This window comes from Podarcis gaigeae (genome assembly GCF_964106915.1).
Source record: "Podarcis gaigeae genome assembly, chromosome: 11".
NCBI classification, from domain to species: Eukaryota; Metazoa; Chordata; class Lepidosauria; order Squamata; family Lacertidae; genus Podarcis; species Podarcis gaigeae.
This window is the reverse complement of record NC_139687.1, coordinates 6,654,474-6,672,593: the sequence shown is the minus strand read 5'-3', so window position 1 is coordinate 6,672,593 and position 18,120 is coordinate 6,654,474. Positions and strand designations below refer to the sequence as shown.

Below are 18,120 nucleotides of genomic sequence, written 5' to 3'. Positions count from 1 at the left end.
AGACCTAGTCTAGAGTCCCACGAGTTCCAGCCAGTCTAGAGTTCCAGCCAGCGTGGTCAAAGATCAGGAATGAAGAGAGTTGGACATCAACAACATCTGGAGAGCCACAGGTTCCCCATCTCTGTCCTAGTCCAACACTCTAACCACTGCACCAAATTGGCTTGATGTGATATACATCTTTTCAGTATAGCTCAGTTGGTAGAGCATGAGAATCTTAATCTCAGGGTCATGGGTTTGAGCCCCACATTGGGCAAAATATTCCGGCATTGCAGGGGGTTGGACTTCTTGATGATCCTTGTGGTCCCTTCCAACTGTACAAATACTTTGATTCTTTGAAATCTCTTTGTAAGATTTCAAGAGACTGCCACCTACTTCTAAACCAACTACAGTGTGACCCTACACATATCTATTCAGAAGTCCTGTTGATGGGATTTGCTCCCAAGTGTGTACAGGATTTCAACCTAAATTATCTAAATTACCCCAAAAGCTCACTGGAAAAACTTGTTGGCTCCCTGAACCTCCCACATTTTGAGAATCATTGTTAGGGCACCTGCTTTGCATGCAGGTTCCAGGTTGCATGAAGATTCCAGGTTCAATTCATGTTCTCTCTAGTAGGGCTGGGAATGTCTGCTATCTAAGACGCTGAGACCCATGGCCAGTCTGAGTAGACAATATTGAGCTACAAGGACCAATGGGTCTGACTCAGCAGAGGTCAACCCCCAAATGTTCATGCGTTCAAAAGCACAGTTGGTTTGTAATTATTTTATCTCAACATGAAGCCATACTGGCATTGATATCATGATAGGTAAATGAACTTACCATATTTTTTGCTCTATAGGACACACTTTTTCCCCTCCAAAAATGAAGGGGAAATGTGTGTGCGTCCTATGGAGCGAATGCAGGTTTTCGCTGAAGCCTGGAGAGCGAGAGGGGTCGCACTGACTCCTCTTGCTCTCCAGGCTTCAGGAAGCTATCCGCAAGCCTGTGGAGCCCGCGGGAGTTCCCGCCGGGCTCCGAAGGCTTGCGGATAGCAGCTTGCAGCCCAAAGCTGTTCTAGCTTCAGGGTGGCTGCGCAAAGCTACCCCGCTACCCTGCGGAGGCTTGAAAGGCTGTCCCTGAAGCAAAAGCAGCGAGACGGGGTGCTGCGCAGCCCTCCGTCTCGCTGTTCTAGCTTCAGGATGGCTGCGCAAAGCCTTCACCCCGCTGCCCTGCGGAGGCTACAAAGGATGTCCCTGAAGCCTCAAGCCTTTAGAGTGCAGCTGCACTCCAAAAGCTTCACGGATCTTTGAGGCTGGCAGTGGAGGAAAGCAGCGCTTCCCCCCACCGCCAGCCCCACAAGCTCGGGGGGCAGCGGCAAGGCTGCACTCAGCCTTTGCGCTGTTCCCTGACCTGCTCTTGAACACACCTTGAACGCACCTTGTTTTAGAGGGGGAGAACAGGAAAAAAAAAATTCTTTTTCTCCCCCTCCTATGGTCTGGTGCGTCCAATAGAGCGAAAAATACGGTATGTTTCAGCAATATTGTTTTGTAAACCCCTTTTTGTAATAACTCTCCTGGAGTAAATACATGTTCACACTGTAAGTTGTAAAATGAAGTTATCAAAGCTGGCTGTTCATTCCTACCTTTTGCACTTGGATCAGTAAGGTGGTTCCTCCCACCTTAATCTTTAATGAAAACACAACGAAGAAAGTATTGCAGAAACGCCATGCATTAATCTCACATTACCCCACATGTAGGCACTTGCCTCACAGTGCAAAACAAAGCACACTTTATTTATTTTTATTTTTTACCATGGGAGCTAATATTTAAGGATTCAGTTTGCATGTCTCTAGCTATTTGCATAACACAGACTCTGGGGCAAATAGTGAGAAAAATATGTGAAAAGGCCTCTCTAAATAATTGGTTCCTTTTCATAATCACTTCTGCTGTTGTCTGAAGGACTTGGGCACTTGTGTGCAGAGGAGAAACACAGATCTTATTTTACTGGTGATCGCAGAGACTTCCTCATTTAAATATACCATGGGAGGAAATGAGCCAATAATGTATCCATTTTACCAAATCATGAAAGTCCCTCAATGGGAGCCAATTCTGTCTTAAATGATCACATTATATTACAGAATAAAGACTGGCTTTGCTAAGTCATGGCTTTTCTTTCATTAGAGCCTCTGGTTCTTCCAAAGTTCTTCCATGAACCTCAAAATAGCTTCCATTCAAATGACTGAACCTACCCTGGACCTACCTAGGACGCGGGTGGCACTGTGGGTTAAACCACAGAGCCTAGGACTTGCTGATCAGAAGGTTGGCGGTTCAAATCCCCGTGACGGGGAGAGCTCCTGTTGCTTGGTCCCAGCTCCTGCCAACCCAGCAGTTCAAAAGCACATCAAAGTGCAAGTAGATAAATAGGTACCACTCCGGCGGAAAGGTAAACGGCATTTCCGTACGCTGCTCTGGTTCTCCAGAAGTGGCTTGTCATGCTGGCCACATGACCCGGAAGCTGTACGCCGGCTCCCTCAGCCAATAAAGCGAGATGAGTGCCGCAACCCCAGAGGTGGCCACAACTGGACCTAATGGTCAGGGGTCCCTTTACCTTTACCTTTACCCTGGACCAGAATACAGATTGTGGTCTAACAGGTAGCTGGGCCTGCCCTAGACTGACCAGGTCTCCTTGAAATACTTCATGATAGTCTGATAGTCTACAGTTCTTGCATTTCTGCTTTGATGGGTAAGGATGCTTCCACCATCCTCCCTCCTCAATAATAATAATAATAATAATAATAATAATAATAATTTATTTAAACCCTGCCCATCTGGATGGGTTTCCCCAGCCACCTGGGGCAGCTTCCAACAGATTATTAAAAACACAACAAAACATCAAACATAAAAAGCTTCCCTGAACAGGGCTCCCTTCAGATGTCTTCTAAAAGTCAGATACAGTAGCATCTTGGCTTACACGTAAACTTCAGGTTGCGAAAGTGGCAAACCCGGAAGTGTTTCACCTCGTGCGCATGCACAGAAGCGCTCTACCATGCTACGCGCATGCGCAGAAGTGGTCTGCCGCCACACACCCACATGCGCAGAAGCAGCCCCTCAGGTTGCGGAAACCTAGTGATCCAACTGGAGCTCCAGAAAGGATCCCGTCTGCAACCGGAGGTACCACTGTAGTTGTTTATTTCCTTGACATCTGAGGGGAGGGCATTCCACAGGGAGGGTGCCACTACCGAGAAGGCCCTCTGCCTGGTTCCCTGAAACCTCGCTTCTCGCAGTGAGGGAACCGCCAGAAGGCCCTCGGAGCTGGACCTCACTCTTCCCCGGCATTCCAGCATAGGAAGCTGCCTTAAGCCAAGCCAGATGAATTGGGTCCATCTAGCAGCTAGATTCTAGCTCAATGCTGCCTACAGTGATTGGCAGGTTCCTGCAGGATTCTTTCCGCAGCCTCAACTAGAGATGTCAGGGATTGAACCTAGAACCTTTTGTGTGCAAAGCAGTTGCTCTTCCACTGAATGCTTCCCCCAGCATTTGCTTATCTCAAATGGAAAGGAAAATTGCATCAATAAGTGCACTGGCTTATGCAAGTAGCACTGTTTGAAGTGCTGTTTTCCAAACAAAGGCTTGGATAATTATAGCAAAGATGTTTGAGGATTTTGTTGGGAGAGGAAACAAGGGAGGACAGGTATTGTACGCAGTGGGCATGCCTCATATATGGCATATCTGATTTATGACTATGCTTGTTTCCATGACAGCTTATCTGGCCATGGTAATTGCGGCCTGTATCTTGAATTTTCGCAGAGCTTTGGCCCTCTTTGTACTCACCATCCTGGGCATTTTCTTCATCTGCTGGGACTTTTTGATGGCCAGATATGAGGACAGAATCGCAGAATCGCTTTCCCCTTGTGGAAAGTTTCTGGATACCCAATGGTTTTGGCTGAAATGGTAAATATTTTGGTTTCCTTTCTTTGCAGATGAGTTAGTTGCTCTAGCTAATAATCATCACATAATGTATTCATTGAAATCACACTTTGAAACCACTTTGATTTATTAATTTTTAAAGAGGCAGGGAATATAAATGCAGCTTTATGAACACCGAGGATGGACCTTTAGGTGTTAGTTCTTGGTAAATGTTAGTGCCTTCTTAACCCTGCAGAAGTCTAATTCAATATATATATAGCCATAAGACGGGTAGGCAAGATCTGGCAACATTTGAAGCCACCTCTGCAACTGTCTTTTTTCACAGCAGTTTGATGTGCAGCACTTAGCAGATTTCAGTGTTTAGCTCATTGGTATCAAAAGGTTATCAAAGTCCCCCTAGGAGGGAACCTCTCCTATTCACTCCCACAAGGAGTAGTGATGGCCACCAACTTGAATAGCTTTGAAAGACACATTCATGGATGATAAGACTATCAGTGGCTACTAGCTAGGATGATGCCACCGCCCTCCACTGTCGAAGGCAGTATGCCTCTGAATGACAGCTGCTGTGAATCACAAGTTGGCTGAGGTGCTGCTTTGGGGCAACCCATAGACACCTGGTTGGCCACTGTGAGAACAGGATACTGGGCTAGATGGGCTTTTGGCCTGGTCCCGCAGCCTGTTCTCATGTTCTTGCGTTCTTAGCAAGAGTAAGCCAGACTAGTTTTTCCTTGCTTTTTGGCAGCCGTAAATATATGCCTTGTCTTGTTTGTAGGTAAACAGGGAAGAAATATAGGGGGGGGGGTTGTGTGTTGATGATTTATATCTGTTTATTTGTTTAAAGGTAATTATAAAGTATTTTAAAAACATTTATGTGGGACGAAACATAACCCGAGAGGTCGGCATGCCTCTCAAAGGTCATGTACCGCTGAAAGATGAATGCCTATATTCACGCAAACCTGCAGGTGGCCTTAACATTCTGATCTTATGCATGTTTTCTTGGGAGCAAGTCCCACTGAGTTCAACAGACCTTAATCCTAAAACATATTGTTACACACACTCCAACTGATGAGCTGAAGGAATTCACAGGAGTCCCAGCCTTGGGTTGGGTTTTGTTGGAAAGGAGGTCACTGAAGCCTTATGGAGTCTTTGTGACATATGGTTTATTTTCAAATATATAGAGAGTGAGCATAAGATGAAAAGTTCACAGCATTGACACTCTAATAGACCTTGCCACACCATTAGGTTTTTAGGTGGAGCAACAATACCACAGCCTTGGATTCTCACAGACAGCAGATGAGGCCTTTGTGTGACACCTGCTCTTGCCAGGGGAGGGAGGGAGGCCTAGCCCCTCATCTAAGCATCACCTGCTATGATAATGAAACTTTGGACCAAGTTTACGTAACAAAGCCAATCTTTAACAGACCTAGATAGTGGCATTAATTTAACAAAGAAAGCAGTTTGACCATACCCCTCAACTGTCCTGGCAAAACTGGGGTGTCCCTTTTTTTTGCAAGAGCCCGGCACCCACTTTGGGCATAGTCATCTCATGCCACTATTTCACCCTGAAAAATGACTTTTTCAGGGTCGCAATCTCATGCAGTGCCCAAAAATGGGTGGTTTGGGGCACTGTGCTCTTGTGCATGGTCTCTTGAGACCATGATCTTACACAGGTCACATGACTTGTGTGGGAGTGCAACCCTAGAAGATATGCACCCAGGTTTTTCACCTGAAGGGCATGGTTTGACTATATGAACAGTCTTTGCAGAAATACTATCTTATAGATATAAAACACAAGCTTGAAGAAGCCCCCAAATCCATTTAGTCTAACCCCAAACTTATTGCACTATGCATGGCATTATATTCTTAATCTGCATTGATTTCAATGGGATGTAAGCATCCTAAGCTATGCATAAAAACGCGTAGTTGTATTTTTGGTGGAATTTATTGCTTTCTTAACCTTCCTGGAAATAACCTCAACTCAAACCTTCACTGGTTGGGAAAGAGCCAAACTAACCCCATCCCATTCAAGTAAAAAGTGGGAAGCAAGGTTCAACCACTGAGCAAGGTTCAACCAGCCATCTGTTGTGACCTGCATGACAACCCTCCTGCTGTCACACCCTAAGGCAAGTAGCAGAAACAGGAGAGTGATTGAGCCTGTGGCGGGCAGCTGTTCACAGAGATGGCGGGCTGCATTTGGCTTAGCATATGTGCTTTGTGAGGAAGGGTGGTACCAGAATAGTGCTTCTGTTTTGCTACTGAAAGTGATTTGTGGTTGTTCCAGATTTAGTTTTATTGTGCCCCATGGTGAAAGGCATGTAACCATTTTTTATATAAATAAGTTGCCTAAAGCTGAAGGGAAAAGAAATTTCGACCAAGATGATGGTTGTAAATCTTTTTACCTAGGGCAGTGTGGATATCACTAGCAGCTGCCATCGTGTGCTGGCTTGTCTTTGACACTGCCAGACAAGGAACCAACCAACTCATTTCCTTTGGCGGCCTTATAATGTATGTCTTCTTGATGCTGATCTTTTCCAAGTACCCAACGAAGGTGAGTCCTACATTTGTTTTGTCTGTGGCTTCATGTACTAACACTACAGACTTGGACCCCTGGCGAATGAGCTGACTTGCAGCAAGATTCCTAAATAATTATGTATCTGTTGCCGACAAATACCCAGTTTGGGAGTCAAAGGCTTGATGTGAGTACTTTTGATACAATTTATTAAAAAACACTCTAGGCAGATGCTTTTATCTCCTATGGTCACAACTGGGCCAGGTCACTCAGAAGGAAAAGATTGGGTTGCACCAGAATCTTGAAGGTGCAGCCTAAGTTTAAGAGGGCTGAAAATACCCTAAACCTAGTCAGGGCTCCGGAAACATATGGAAACAAGCCACAGAATATGCAGAGTTAGCCTATCTTCTGAAAGAATTAGAGATAAACCTAGGCAAAACTTCATTTTAGAATGGGATCATTAAGAGATACTTTTAAAATAGTTGCTGCAATCTGAATACGGTAATAGCTTTCGAGTAAACTCTGTAAATTTATATTAAGAAAAAAGATATGAAACACTAAATAGTGTGTTATGAAACAACTAAACAAAATCATGCAATATTAAAAGAAATAAATATGGAAGGGACGGGAAGTCAGATGTTCGTGAAGGAAATTTATTGCTTGAAAAGTATATACTTTTTGTGGTGATTGATGTTGGTAAAGATGATTATGAGTTTTTGTTGTACAAATATAATTACGAACAATAAAGCATAAAAATAAATAAATAGAAACAAGCCACAATGAAGGTTCACCAGCATACCCAGAAATGCCAAACTGCATCTTTAATAGAATCCAGTGTCCTCTTCACCTTGTTTTATGAATATCCCAGCTTTTGAGAGTTCTGGTTGGGGGGGGATACATCATCTGCTACAATCATCTCTGCTATGATGACAATAGAAGGTTGTTCTCTGATCACCAAAGAAGATCAGTTAACTCTGATTTTCGCGCCAAGAACCAAAGCTTTCATTGGAATCATAACCTTAATCCACTGCCCTAGTTCACCACAAGTCACTGAGCTGTTTCCTAAGATTTTTAAGTCTCTTTGTATATGAGGAAATAAGCAACATAGAAGAGGAACTGCATACAGATACAAATTTTGATACTTAAACCACTTTTCTGGAACAATTAATGGCTTGATTGTAACCCATAATCCTCCACATAGTATTCGTAAAAGCACCAAGTGATAATAAGCCAGTCATCTTGTGTTTTCCCATGAGTCTTATTGCCCCTCATGGGCCAGTTCTGTTACAATGAAATCCAAACCTGACCCCATTAGCTTTAAAATAGTCAAGATTCATAATCTGGGAGAAAACCGCAAAACAGAGGATAGAACTGTTCATAGTGGCATACTTCATATTCTAAAATAAGTATGTTCTGGAAGCTTAGACTGTAGAATTCTTCCAAATGGTCAAGTATTAGAACCACAAAACACGAATACACACATGTGCCTTTAACAGGTTTTTTTCCCTTATACAAGAAATTTTAAGCCGTAATATATAAGATATATATGGCAAGGTGCTAGGAGTTCAAGAAGTGCATTCTACTCCCCTCCCTTAATTTTCCTTTTCCAATTGTCAGTCAGCATTGCTATTGAGCATGCTCAATCCTCAAATAACTGTTTTAGGAAGGTGTTTTCTTCTGGTCCCCTTAGTTTTAAAATGTTTTTGGTACTTCTGCAAATCATGGAGTTTCCCTGTATCTGTACGTTTTGCTTTCATATTTGTTAGTGGCCCTGTTTGGATGTAACCTTGTTCATGCTCAGCACCTGAGATTGCTATTAGATTGGTCAAATTTGCATTCTAAATCCAGTGCCTGTCATTCTTTTTGCTTTCTTTGTTTTGATGCATGGCTAGGTTGTATGGAGACCAGTAATTTGGGGGATAGGATTACAGTTTATTCTTGGACTAATAACTTTGAGGACAAAAGTAGGATTCGATGCATTCAACTGGCTTGGTGGTCAAGTGCAGGTAAGCCATTTTTTTTACCTATATGCATCAGCAAGAAGAGCTGTGTGGGTGGCTGCGGGAGGGGAAAGAGAGCCCATGTGAGTGGCTCCATGAGGAGCTATCCCAAAGGAGGTTTATCTGCCACATCCTGGGGGCTGAAGCATACTCTCCAACGTGCTGCTGAGGAAAATCAGGATGTGCATCTTTTGGGGCTATGCAAGTCACATGGCTCACATGAGAACACCCCCAACCCCTCAAACACACGTCTTTTGGGGCTGTGACGTTTGGGTGATAGAGTGACTGCTGCTGGTCACATTAAAGGGGGACAGAGAAAGAGAGAGACCTAGATCTAAGTGATCCATCCCATGGTGGACAAGAAGGCGGGTGATGGTAGTGGGGAAGAGATAATCTTGTTAGGATATTGATGTTCCATTCCACCTTAAAAGGAACAGGCAAGACTGTTGTGTGTCACATGCCTGTTTACAGTCCAGCACAGCCTGCTGGGAACCTCCATGTGCATAGCTTTTGTTTTTGTGCTTCCTGCTCTTGGACACGAAAGAGAGCAGACATGTATTCTTTGTCCTGAACTATGCTGAATAAAATGCTTGCAAATACGCTTTACATATGCCTCTGTCCGCTACTTCCATTATGAAGAGTTATTCACACTGCTGATTAGAGTGTGCTCAAGTTTCTGAAGGCTTCTGAAGCTATGAGTCACTGATTGATGCTGTTCCAAGGGAGACCAGAGTTCGCCCGGCTGCCGGCCAGTGGGCTGGAGCCAGCTGGGGGCCTGTGACTTGCCCCCATTCCCTGGACGCATCCCAACAACACTCACTAGCTCAGTGGGGCAACCCCAAACATCAGCGGAGGTTGACTGAGGAAACCCAGAAGTAAGCTTAGAACAAGCAGTGGCACCGCGGTGGGAGCTCACTACCTGATATCACACTGCCGCTCAAGGAGCTAGGTGACATGTGCAACCCCCCAAAAGGTGTGTCTTTTGGGGGCCTATTCTCATGGGAGCCAAAACAGGATACCCTGGGATCCAATCGGACGTCAGGATGTCTTCTGTAATTCCAAGGTGTCCTGCTTAAAGTGGGACAGTGGAGGGGTTTTCTGAAGGGAAGCAGCAAAGTAGATCACTTTGATGAGGCCTCAGACACATTCCCATCCAGCAGAGAATCAAAGTGATGAGATTTATGGCTACATGGCTAAAGAGTTTATTTCTAAGCTACGCAGACAAAAAACACATCCTCTCTCTATGAAAGCAGAGAGCAACTGAACAACAAAGGAACAAAGGAATAGGAAAGCACTAACGTCACATCCGTCTCCCGTGAGACTTCCAACAGCCTGGAAGGTCTCTGGAATGTAAACAGAGTCCTGTGACTCCAAGCAGCTCCACAGTGGCAAAACAGAAACTAACATACACGGCTAATGGATTGAAGCTGACGGCGGCTAATGGATTGAAGCTGAATCCTGACAAGACAGAAGTACTGTTTTTGGGGGACAGGGGCGGGCTGGTGTGGAAGACTCCCTGGTCCTGAATAGGGTAACTGTGCCCCTGAAGGACCAGGTGCGTAGCCTGGGAGTCATTTTGGACTCACAGCTGTCCATGGAGGCGCAGGTCAATTCTGTATCCAGGGCAGCTGTCTACCAACTCCACCTGGTACGCAGGCTGAGACCCTACCTGCCCGCGGACTGTCTCGCCAAAGTGGTGCAGGCTCTAGTTATCTCCCGCTTGGACTACTGCAATGTGCTCTACGTGGGGCTACCTTTGAAGGTGACTCGGAAACTACAGCTAATCCAGAATGCGGCAGCTAGACTGGTGACTGGGGTCGGCCACCGAGACCACATAACACCGGTCTTGAAAGACCTACATTGGCTCCCAGTACGTTTCCGAGGACAATTCAAAGTGTTGGTGCTGACCTTTAAAGCCCTAAACGGCCTCGGCCCAGTATACCTGAAGGAGCGTCTCCACCCCCATCGTTCTGCCCGGACGCTGAGGTCCAGTGCCGAGGGCCTTCTGGCGGTTCCCTCATTGCGAGAAGCAAAGCTACAGGGAACCAGGCAGAGGGCCTTTTCGGTAGTGGCGCCCGCCCTGTGGAACGCCCTCCCATCAGATGTCAAAACGATAAACAACTACTTGACATTCAGAAGACATCTTAAGGCAGCCCTGTTCAGGGAAGTTTTTAATGTATGATATTTTAGTGTTTTCTGGTTTCTATGGAAGCCGCCCAGAGTGGCTGGGGAAACCCAGCCAGATGGGCGGGGTACAAATAATAAATTATTATTATTATTATTATTATTATACACTAAGAGTGAGGAACCTTTGGCCCTCCAATTACAGTGGTACCTCAGGTTAAGAACTTAATTCGTTCCGGAGGTCCGTTCTTAACCTGAAACTGTTCTTAACCTGAGGTACCACTTTAGCTAATGGGGCCTCCTGCTGCTGCCGTGTGATTTCTGTTCTCATCCTGAAGCAAAGTTCTTTTTATAAAGATTACCCGCTGTGGGATCCCACAGCTAATTCTCCCCTGGTCTCCTTGCTGGCCCAAGTAGGACTAATTTAGCCAGCTAGACCTGGTGATCATCTAATGTTTATTGGATGGATTTCCCCCCTAAATTGATTTTTTATTTTATTGTTATTTATGTTTTATACCATATTTTATGCTGTTTCTTTGTAGCATCAATTAAGTGTTTTAAATTTGTTGTTAGCCGCCCTGAGTCCGGGTATAAATAAAAATTTATTATTATTATTATTATTATTATTATTATTAAACCTGAGGTACTATTTCTGGGTTAGCGAAGTCTGTAACCTGAAGCATCTGTAGCCCAAGGTACCACTGTATGTTGGACTACAACTCACATCATCCACAACCATTGACCTTGCTGCCCAGCCTGCATGACCAATGACTGGGGATGATGGGAGCTTGAGTCCAACAGTGTCTTGAGGCCCACAGTTTCACTGGTCTGGATTCACACCTGTAACCATTTGGATAAATGAAACATACAGAAATATTTTCTCTCCTGCCAGGAAAAAAGTCAGGTGAAGAAGTAAGTGCAGGAAGTGCAGCATAGATTATTTTTAGGAAACAAGGAAATGTACTGGACATGAACCTGTGTAAATAGATACAGTACCTGAAGGAGTTGTTTATGGTGAATGATGTTCATTTATTTCAAACTACTAGACCTATAACAATGCAGCTCTACAACTCTTGAACATTTTCCATTTGCTGTTCAGAACAAGTACATTCTGTTACCTTTCTAAAAGCAGTAAGCTAACCACACTGACATTTAACTGGCGGCTTCACAATGCTTCCATCAGTTTAAAACCATCAGTCCTCTACCTTTTATACTAGCAGCTGCTTTTGTGGGAAGGGAGTGGAAAGCACTGCAAACACACCAGCAACTCTCTGGAAGACCCAGGTCCAAACACTGAGGCTGCATAATGACTATACATTTAAAGCACTGTTGTTTGGATCAGGAAAAGCTCAGGCCAACTTAACACAAAATAAGAATGATGATGGCCACTTCTCTTTGTACTCTGATGTGATGGAAATGCTGTATAAGAGACTTGAGCATCATTTCCAACTGGCTGTGCATGTGCAGGGATGCAGAGCAGGAGCAGGATTAGGATTCTGCCTGCAGGTTTAGAAAGCCTCATTGAGCTCAATAGGATTTACTCCCAGGTAAGGTCCCATCCATACGCTGTTTGTCCTGTGATTTCAAGTCATGAGCCCAAGAGGCGGTTTTTTGTTTGTTTTGTCCTGCCACTTTCCCCAGGAAAACTCACTCTTTACTGCTAAATCGAAACAAATGCCAATCTGGCTTTCTGTGGATCAATCTTTGTTCTGATTAAGCAGTAAATAGTGGGTTTTCCAGGGAAATGGGTGGGAGAAAAAACAACAACCCACCTGTCTTTGTGAGTGGAAATCACGAGACAAACGCAAGTATGGATAGGCACACAATAAGTCTATGATTGCATCCTTAGCCAGTCATCAGTTCACCCACATGTATAATCTCTGGCAACATCTCTGGCTCCACTAGGTAGTCCCACTGTATTATTCTCAACAGATCCACCTACTGAGGCAGACCAGATGGGACTAGGGATGGACGGGGGCAATTCGATTCAGTTCACATCTCAGAGCAAAATTACCAATTCACATTTTCCAAAACAATATGTGCATTGAAACACACCTTCAAAATTCCTCAAAATACACACTTATCCGTTTTTTGCAATGCATTTCTCCCCCCAAGAGATGTGTACACTAATGCAAAGTGTGAAAGTAACATGCAAAACTGCACAATATCAGGGGAATGCAGCAGCTAGACTGGTCACCGGTCATGGCCACTAGGACCATATAACACCGGTCCTAAACAATCTTCACTGGCTCCCAGTACGTTTCCGATCACAATTCAAATTGTTGGTGCTGACCTTTAAAGCCCTAAATGGCCTCAGTCTAGTATACCTGAAGGAGCATCTCCACCTGCATCATTCAGCACTAAGGTCCAGCTCCGAGGGCCTTCTGGCGGTTCTCTTACTGCGAGATGTAAGGTTACAGGGAACCAGGCAGAGGGCCTTCTCGGCAGTGGTGCCCGCCCTGTGGAACACCCTCCCATGACATGTCAAGGAAATAAAGAACTACACAATTTTGCAGGACATCTGAAGGCAGCCCTGTATTGGGAAGTTTTTAATGTTTGACATTTTATTATGTTTTTATATGTTCTGGAAGCTGCCCAGATGGGCGGGGTATAATAATAATAATACCAGTTTGGAAAAATCTATATAGTAGGGGAAATTACATATAACATGTTGTAATGGTTCTAGGGGTTGCTCGTGCGTAAGCCGGTGCTTATCTCCCCGGCTGGGTGCAAACACCTGGCTGGGTTGCCAAAGTGAACCTTTTCTGTCCGGACAGCCACTCACCCGTGGCTGACTCAATCGCTGGCAGAATCCATCAGTGGGTGTTTCTTAAACTTCTTCCAGCAAAGAAGCTCTTTGACACCTAGTCTCCTCCTACTCTCTCTGCGCGAAAGCCTTCTGCGCAAGGAGGGTGTGGGCAACGGAGGACCCCTACTCTCCCCGCTGGTTCCAGGCAAGGAGTCATTGGACCGCCTCGCCGCTTCCCCCATCTGTCCCCCTTCTCCACTGGTGCTACGCTGATTCTCTTCCCCAGAAGATGGGCTGCTTCTCCCGATCCCTGGATGCTCTCTGGAATCCCTCTGGCTTTTGCTCTCTCCCTCCGGCACTGATGGCAGTTCCCTGACACATGTATAGTGGAAGAATTTTGCACTAAAATGCTGACAAATTTTCACACTTAGTGTGTCGATCGTCTGTAGCACATTGTTGTCTAGGAAATATTTTTTGCCAGTGTTTTGCTTTGTTTTTAACAGTTTTTCTCCTTTTTCTTTTAAGACTTTCTTGGAATACACAGATGCTGGCTCTAAGTTTGTCTTTGGTGATAAATACACTGACCACTTCTTTGCCTTCAAGGTAAATAGTTATTCTTTACGTTTCTGGTATAGTGTCAACTGCACAAAGGCATGTAAATTTGGGAAATGTACAAGTAGTATCTGCAAGAAAATGCTGCAGTGTGTTTCTCATTTTAGTACTGTATTGCTGTTCAGGGCTTAGCCAGTCATTCCTTTCAAGCAAGTCCTCTGCTGGGGAATGGAATGGTGGCAATTCTATTCTGCTGAAATTGTTTGATACACTGATCAGAGTGTTGGGTTTGGAGGAAAGAGGTCCAGCTTCCCACAAGATATATTTCTGTACTTAATCTAATTAATGACACACATGAATGAGATCCCCACTCTCTCTTCCTACTAACTGGTGAAACCACAGCCATGGGAACAGGATTTGGCACTGGTGCTTTAGTTGAGATTCCTGCATTGCATTGAGTTGGACTAAAAAACACCCAGGGTCTGTCCCAACTATACAATTATATGATTATCGTTGCTGAGAGGAGCAAACTTTGTTAATGATCTGCAACAGCACAGCCTCCAGCATAAATCTAGACTTTTTGCTTATATAACCCTTATATAACCCTATCACACATTCTTTTGATTTCCTTAATTAATGGTACAATTTTCTTAATGATAAGTTTCAAAAGAGGAATCTGAAACTATTGGGTGATTCTCAAGAGGCTGCTTTAAAAAGAAAAAGAAAAAAAGGTAATCTTCACCCTAAGTGTGCCCTCTAATTCACAAAAGGAATCAATAAAATCTTTCTCCAAGCTCCCCGCTCCTGCCTTAGACTCAGGGATGAGCCCAGCAATACTTGACCTCTTTGGAAGGGGATGTTGCCCAGCAACCAATCTTTTTCCATTTCTTTGGTACTTGAGCAGATGAGAGCAGGCAACAAGGTCTTACTCTCTCTTATTCCATTTCTCTCTCAGCTCTTTCTCCATTGGATTGAGGAGATAGGTCAGGCCAGAGAATTGGCCTTCTGGAAGACACTTATGTCCACCTCATCTGCATTTTTTACAACCCTTCTGGAACTTTTCTCCAGAATTCTTCATTCTGAGAATGAAGTGTTCCCAGTCCCCCACTCATCCCCTAGCCCTGTTCATTATTTCTGTTTGTGATTACTCCCTTTTCATCGGCTGGCAAATGTATTGAAATCTGCTGCTTTGAGAGGTGCCCCTTTAAATGTAATTCATTCCCCCAGTTTACCACCTGGGATTTCATTTAGGATTCTTTCCAAAGGGGTGGATTCCTGTTTGTCTGTTTTTTTCAAATGCATGTTCTATATGTGATTTAAGGGGGATGAAGAGGGGCATGCCTGCTTACTCACTGTTTTGATGGCCACAAACACGTTTCTCCACCTTATTTTCAACCAAGTTGCTTTTGACTCTGTCCCGGTAATATGCATGGAATGTATCAGGCAGATTTTTATTTTCAAGGCACTCGGTGTTCCTGCGCACCCTTGCGCAGCCCTAGTGCTTTGGTGCACTATCAAAGGCATTCTTGAGAGCAGCTGGTCCTGAATGACAAAGGAACCGAGCATTGTTTATGTGGCTTATTAAAAGGCAAAAATATTAGATGGAGAGGTGCTGCAAAAGCGTGCTTGATGTGATTATTGTCAGCGAGACAAAATTGGCCAAGACCTGATAATCCCAGCCTGCATATACATCTAGCAAATTTGTGCCAGGGAGCGTCTTCAACCATTAAACCATCATATTGCATGCATCTGCCATTCTATCCCCTTTCGATGCTCCATTCGGTATTCATTCTCTCACCCCTTTATTAGTATGCAGATATATCTGTAGCCTAACGTGGCTTTCACTTTGGGCACCAGCTATGGGCCTCCCTTCCTTAAAGAACACAACAAAACACAAAAAGAATTATCCTTTTGCCACAATCACCCATGCTTGGGCAACTTCCAGTTAGGCTGCTGCATATGGGTCTGCCCCTGAAGAGAATGCTAAAATATGGTACTGGATGATTGGCTGGTTCCTATAGAACTGACTGTATCTTGCCTGTAGTAAAGAGTTTCATTGGCTGCTTGTGCAGTTCAAGGTACTGATTTTGACTTTGAAGTCCCATATGGTCTAGGCCCAGGTTATCTCAAAAACCACATCTTCAGCTGTCTGAACTTGCCTGTGTTTTAAAATAATACGCAGAAGCCTTGTTGCAAGGGCTTCCCTTTCAGAAATGAGGCGAGTTGACTACCGGGGACAGGGCTTCCTCTGTTGTGGCACCCAGACTGTGGAATGCCCTTGTCAGGCACATCTTTCTACCTATTTTTCCCCGCCCAGGCTTCTGAGTTTTTGCAGCCAGTGAATATTTTCTGGTCTGTATTTATGTTTGTTCTTGATGTACTTTTGTGGTCTTCGGCTTGCCTGAAGGCTGTAGCATAGGTATATCCTCAGATTTTAGAAGTGCCTACCTATTGTTTCTCTCTGGAAGTTTAGAAAGAAGAAAGTCCTTGACCATGGTTTGATTTTTCTCTCCTAATTAGGTGCTGCCTATTGTCATTTTCTTCAGCATGGTGATGTCTATGCTTTACCACCTTGGATTCATGCAGTGGCTTATTAAAAAGGTAACAAAGCCCCCAGGTACTTTCTCTAATACTTTTGGTGAATTGTAGAATACCCCTCTCTTCCACTCTGTCTCTCACACAAAGAGGGCTCCACTCTGTGCCAACAGAGTCTGATTCTGTGGCTTTTGAACAACTTAATACTTTTCACCTCCACTATCCAACAAATCCAGGCCCTCACCTGAGTGATATGAATTGTTGCCCATAGAAAGGATCTCCCACTCCTTGTCCACAGTAGCAGCAGAGCATATCCAGGTAGGGCTTGGAGATACTCCTACCCAAAATCCTTTGTCAGTCAGTGCAGACCAGGTTTTCCAAACTTGGGTCTCCAGCAGTTTTGGACTACAATTCCCATCATCCCTGACCACTGGTCCTCCTTGCTGGTGGGAGTTGTAGTCCAAAAACCCAAGTTTTGGAAACCCTGGTGTAGACAATACTGACCTAGATTGACCAATGTTGTGATTCAGTATAAAGAAGCTTCCTATATTCCTAACACTTCCATTTATTTTTTAATTTACTCCATGTTTTTCCCACTCACCAGTGAACTCCCCATTCAAATTTCTTTGTCTTCTCTTCTCTGAAATCCCAGCAACCCAAATTGTACAGCTTTCAACCTGTAATGATAAACACCTGCCTGGCTGGGCCCACCCATCAATTATGGGAGCTGAATAGCACAAACTTTCTTTTCCAGCACTAACCTATTGCATAGCTTGAAGAAGAAAGCATCAGGCATAACTGTGATAGGTTAGCTTTAAGTTTGTAAAGTTGGGGTAGAATTCCTAGCCTGTTGTTTCTGGGGAGATTAGCAGATGTAGGTACCCTAGAGATTCTTTTACTATATTCATAAGTTGTAAGAGACGTTATCCAAGCTGTATTATCTGAATTTAGTAATGTGCCGTATGTGGTCCTGTGACATTACACAGATTTATTATTCAAACCTATGGTCTCCGGGAGAAGATTCTAGGGGCCATCAGATATTCTTCTCCAAGAGCAGAGAGAAAGCTCTAGGCTTGGAAAGCGAGATCCATTGTCAGATGCCCCCCTCTCCACTGCCACAAACTTCCATAGCCCTTGCCCTTCCCATGTCCTGCTGAAAGGAGTCCAGGTTGGTACTGGATAAGGTAGTCAAACCACTTTCATTTCCCTACCACACCTTGGGATTTCAGTCTTATTTCTAGATTTGCTGCAACAGCACACTACAACTTGACAATTTCCAAAGTACTGCTTAGATTACTTTGGCTGGATCTCCCTGACAACTGTCTGCATCTCTGCCCCATGCACTGTGATTTCTTGCGCTGCAGTAAAATTATGTTTACATGGAATGACAAAAGGACCTCTCCTTGTTTGACACTGGAAAATAGTTACTTTGGGAAAGATGTGTAATCATCCTCTAGACATGGCGATGACGCTTCTAGAATTTCACAAATGTGGATTAGCTTGAGAACACCAGGAAATTATTTTTCCGCGTTGCATCTTTCTTTTCTTAGGTTGGATGGGTAATGCAAATAACCCTTGGGACGAGTCCAGTTGAATCTCTGGTTGCAGCTGGCAACATATTTGTGGGACAGGTAAGCTGTGTAACAGGAAAAACAAACTAATAGCTTTAGGGCAGGGAGTGGGGCAAGGCAGATGAAAAACTTTACCCCTTTATGGTCCAGCAAAGTATGTCCACCATAGTCATGA

The 18,120-nt window shown here is 44.3% G+C and overlaps 1 protein-coding gene across 2 annotated transcripts in view; it reads left to right on the top strand.

Moving 5' to 3' along the window:
• Positions 1 to 18,120, top strand: part of SLC28A3 (solute carrier family 28 member 3) — a 46,871-nt gene that overhangs the window by 13,781 nt on the left and 14,970 nt on the right. For both annotated transcript variants that reach the window (XM_083702026.1, XM_083702027.1), the window contains exons 5-10: positions 3,740 to 3,929; positions 6,309 to 6,453; positions 8,307 to 8,420; positions 13,813 to 13,890; positions 16,360 to 16,440; positions 17,925 to 18,005. In XM_083702026.1, the coding sequence (XP_083558152.1) occupies positions 3,740 to 3,929; positions 6,309 to 6,453; positions 8,307 to 8,420; positions 13,813 to 13,890; positions 16,360 to 16,440; positions 17,925 to 18,005 (689 nt within the window). The remainder of the gene's footprint in view (positions 1 to 3,739; positions 3,930 to 6,308; positions 6,454 to 8,306; positions 8,421 to 13,812; positions 13,891 to 16,359; positions 16,441 to 17,924; positions 18,006 to 18,120) is intronic.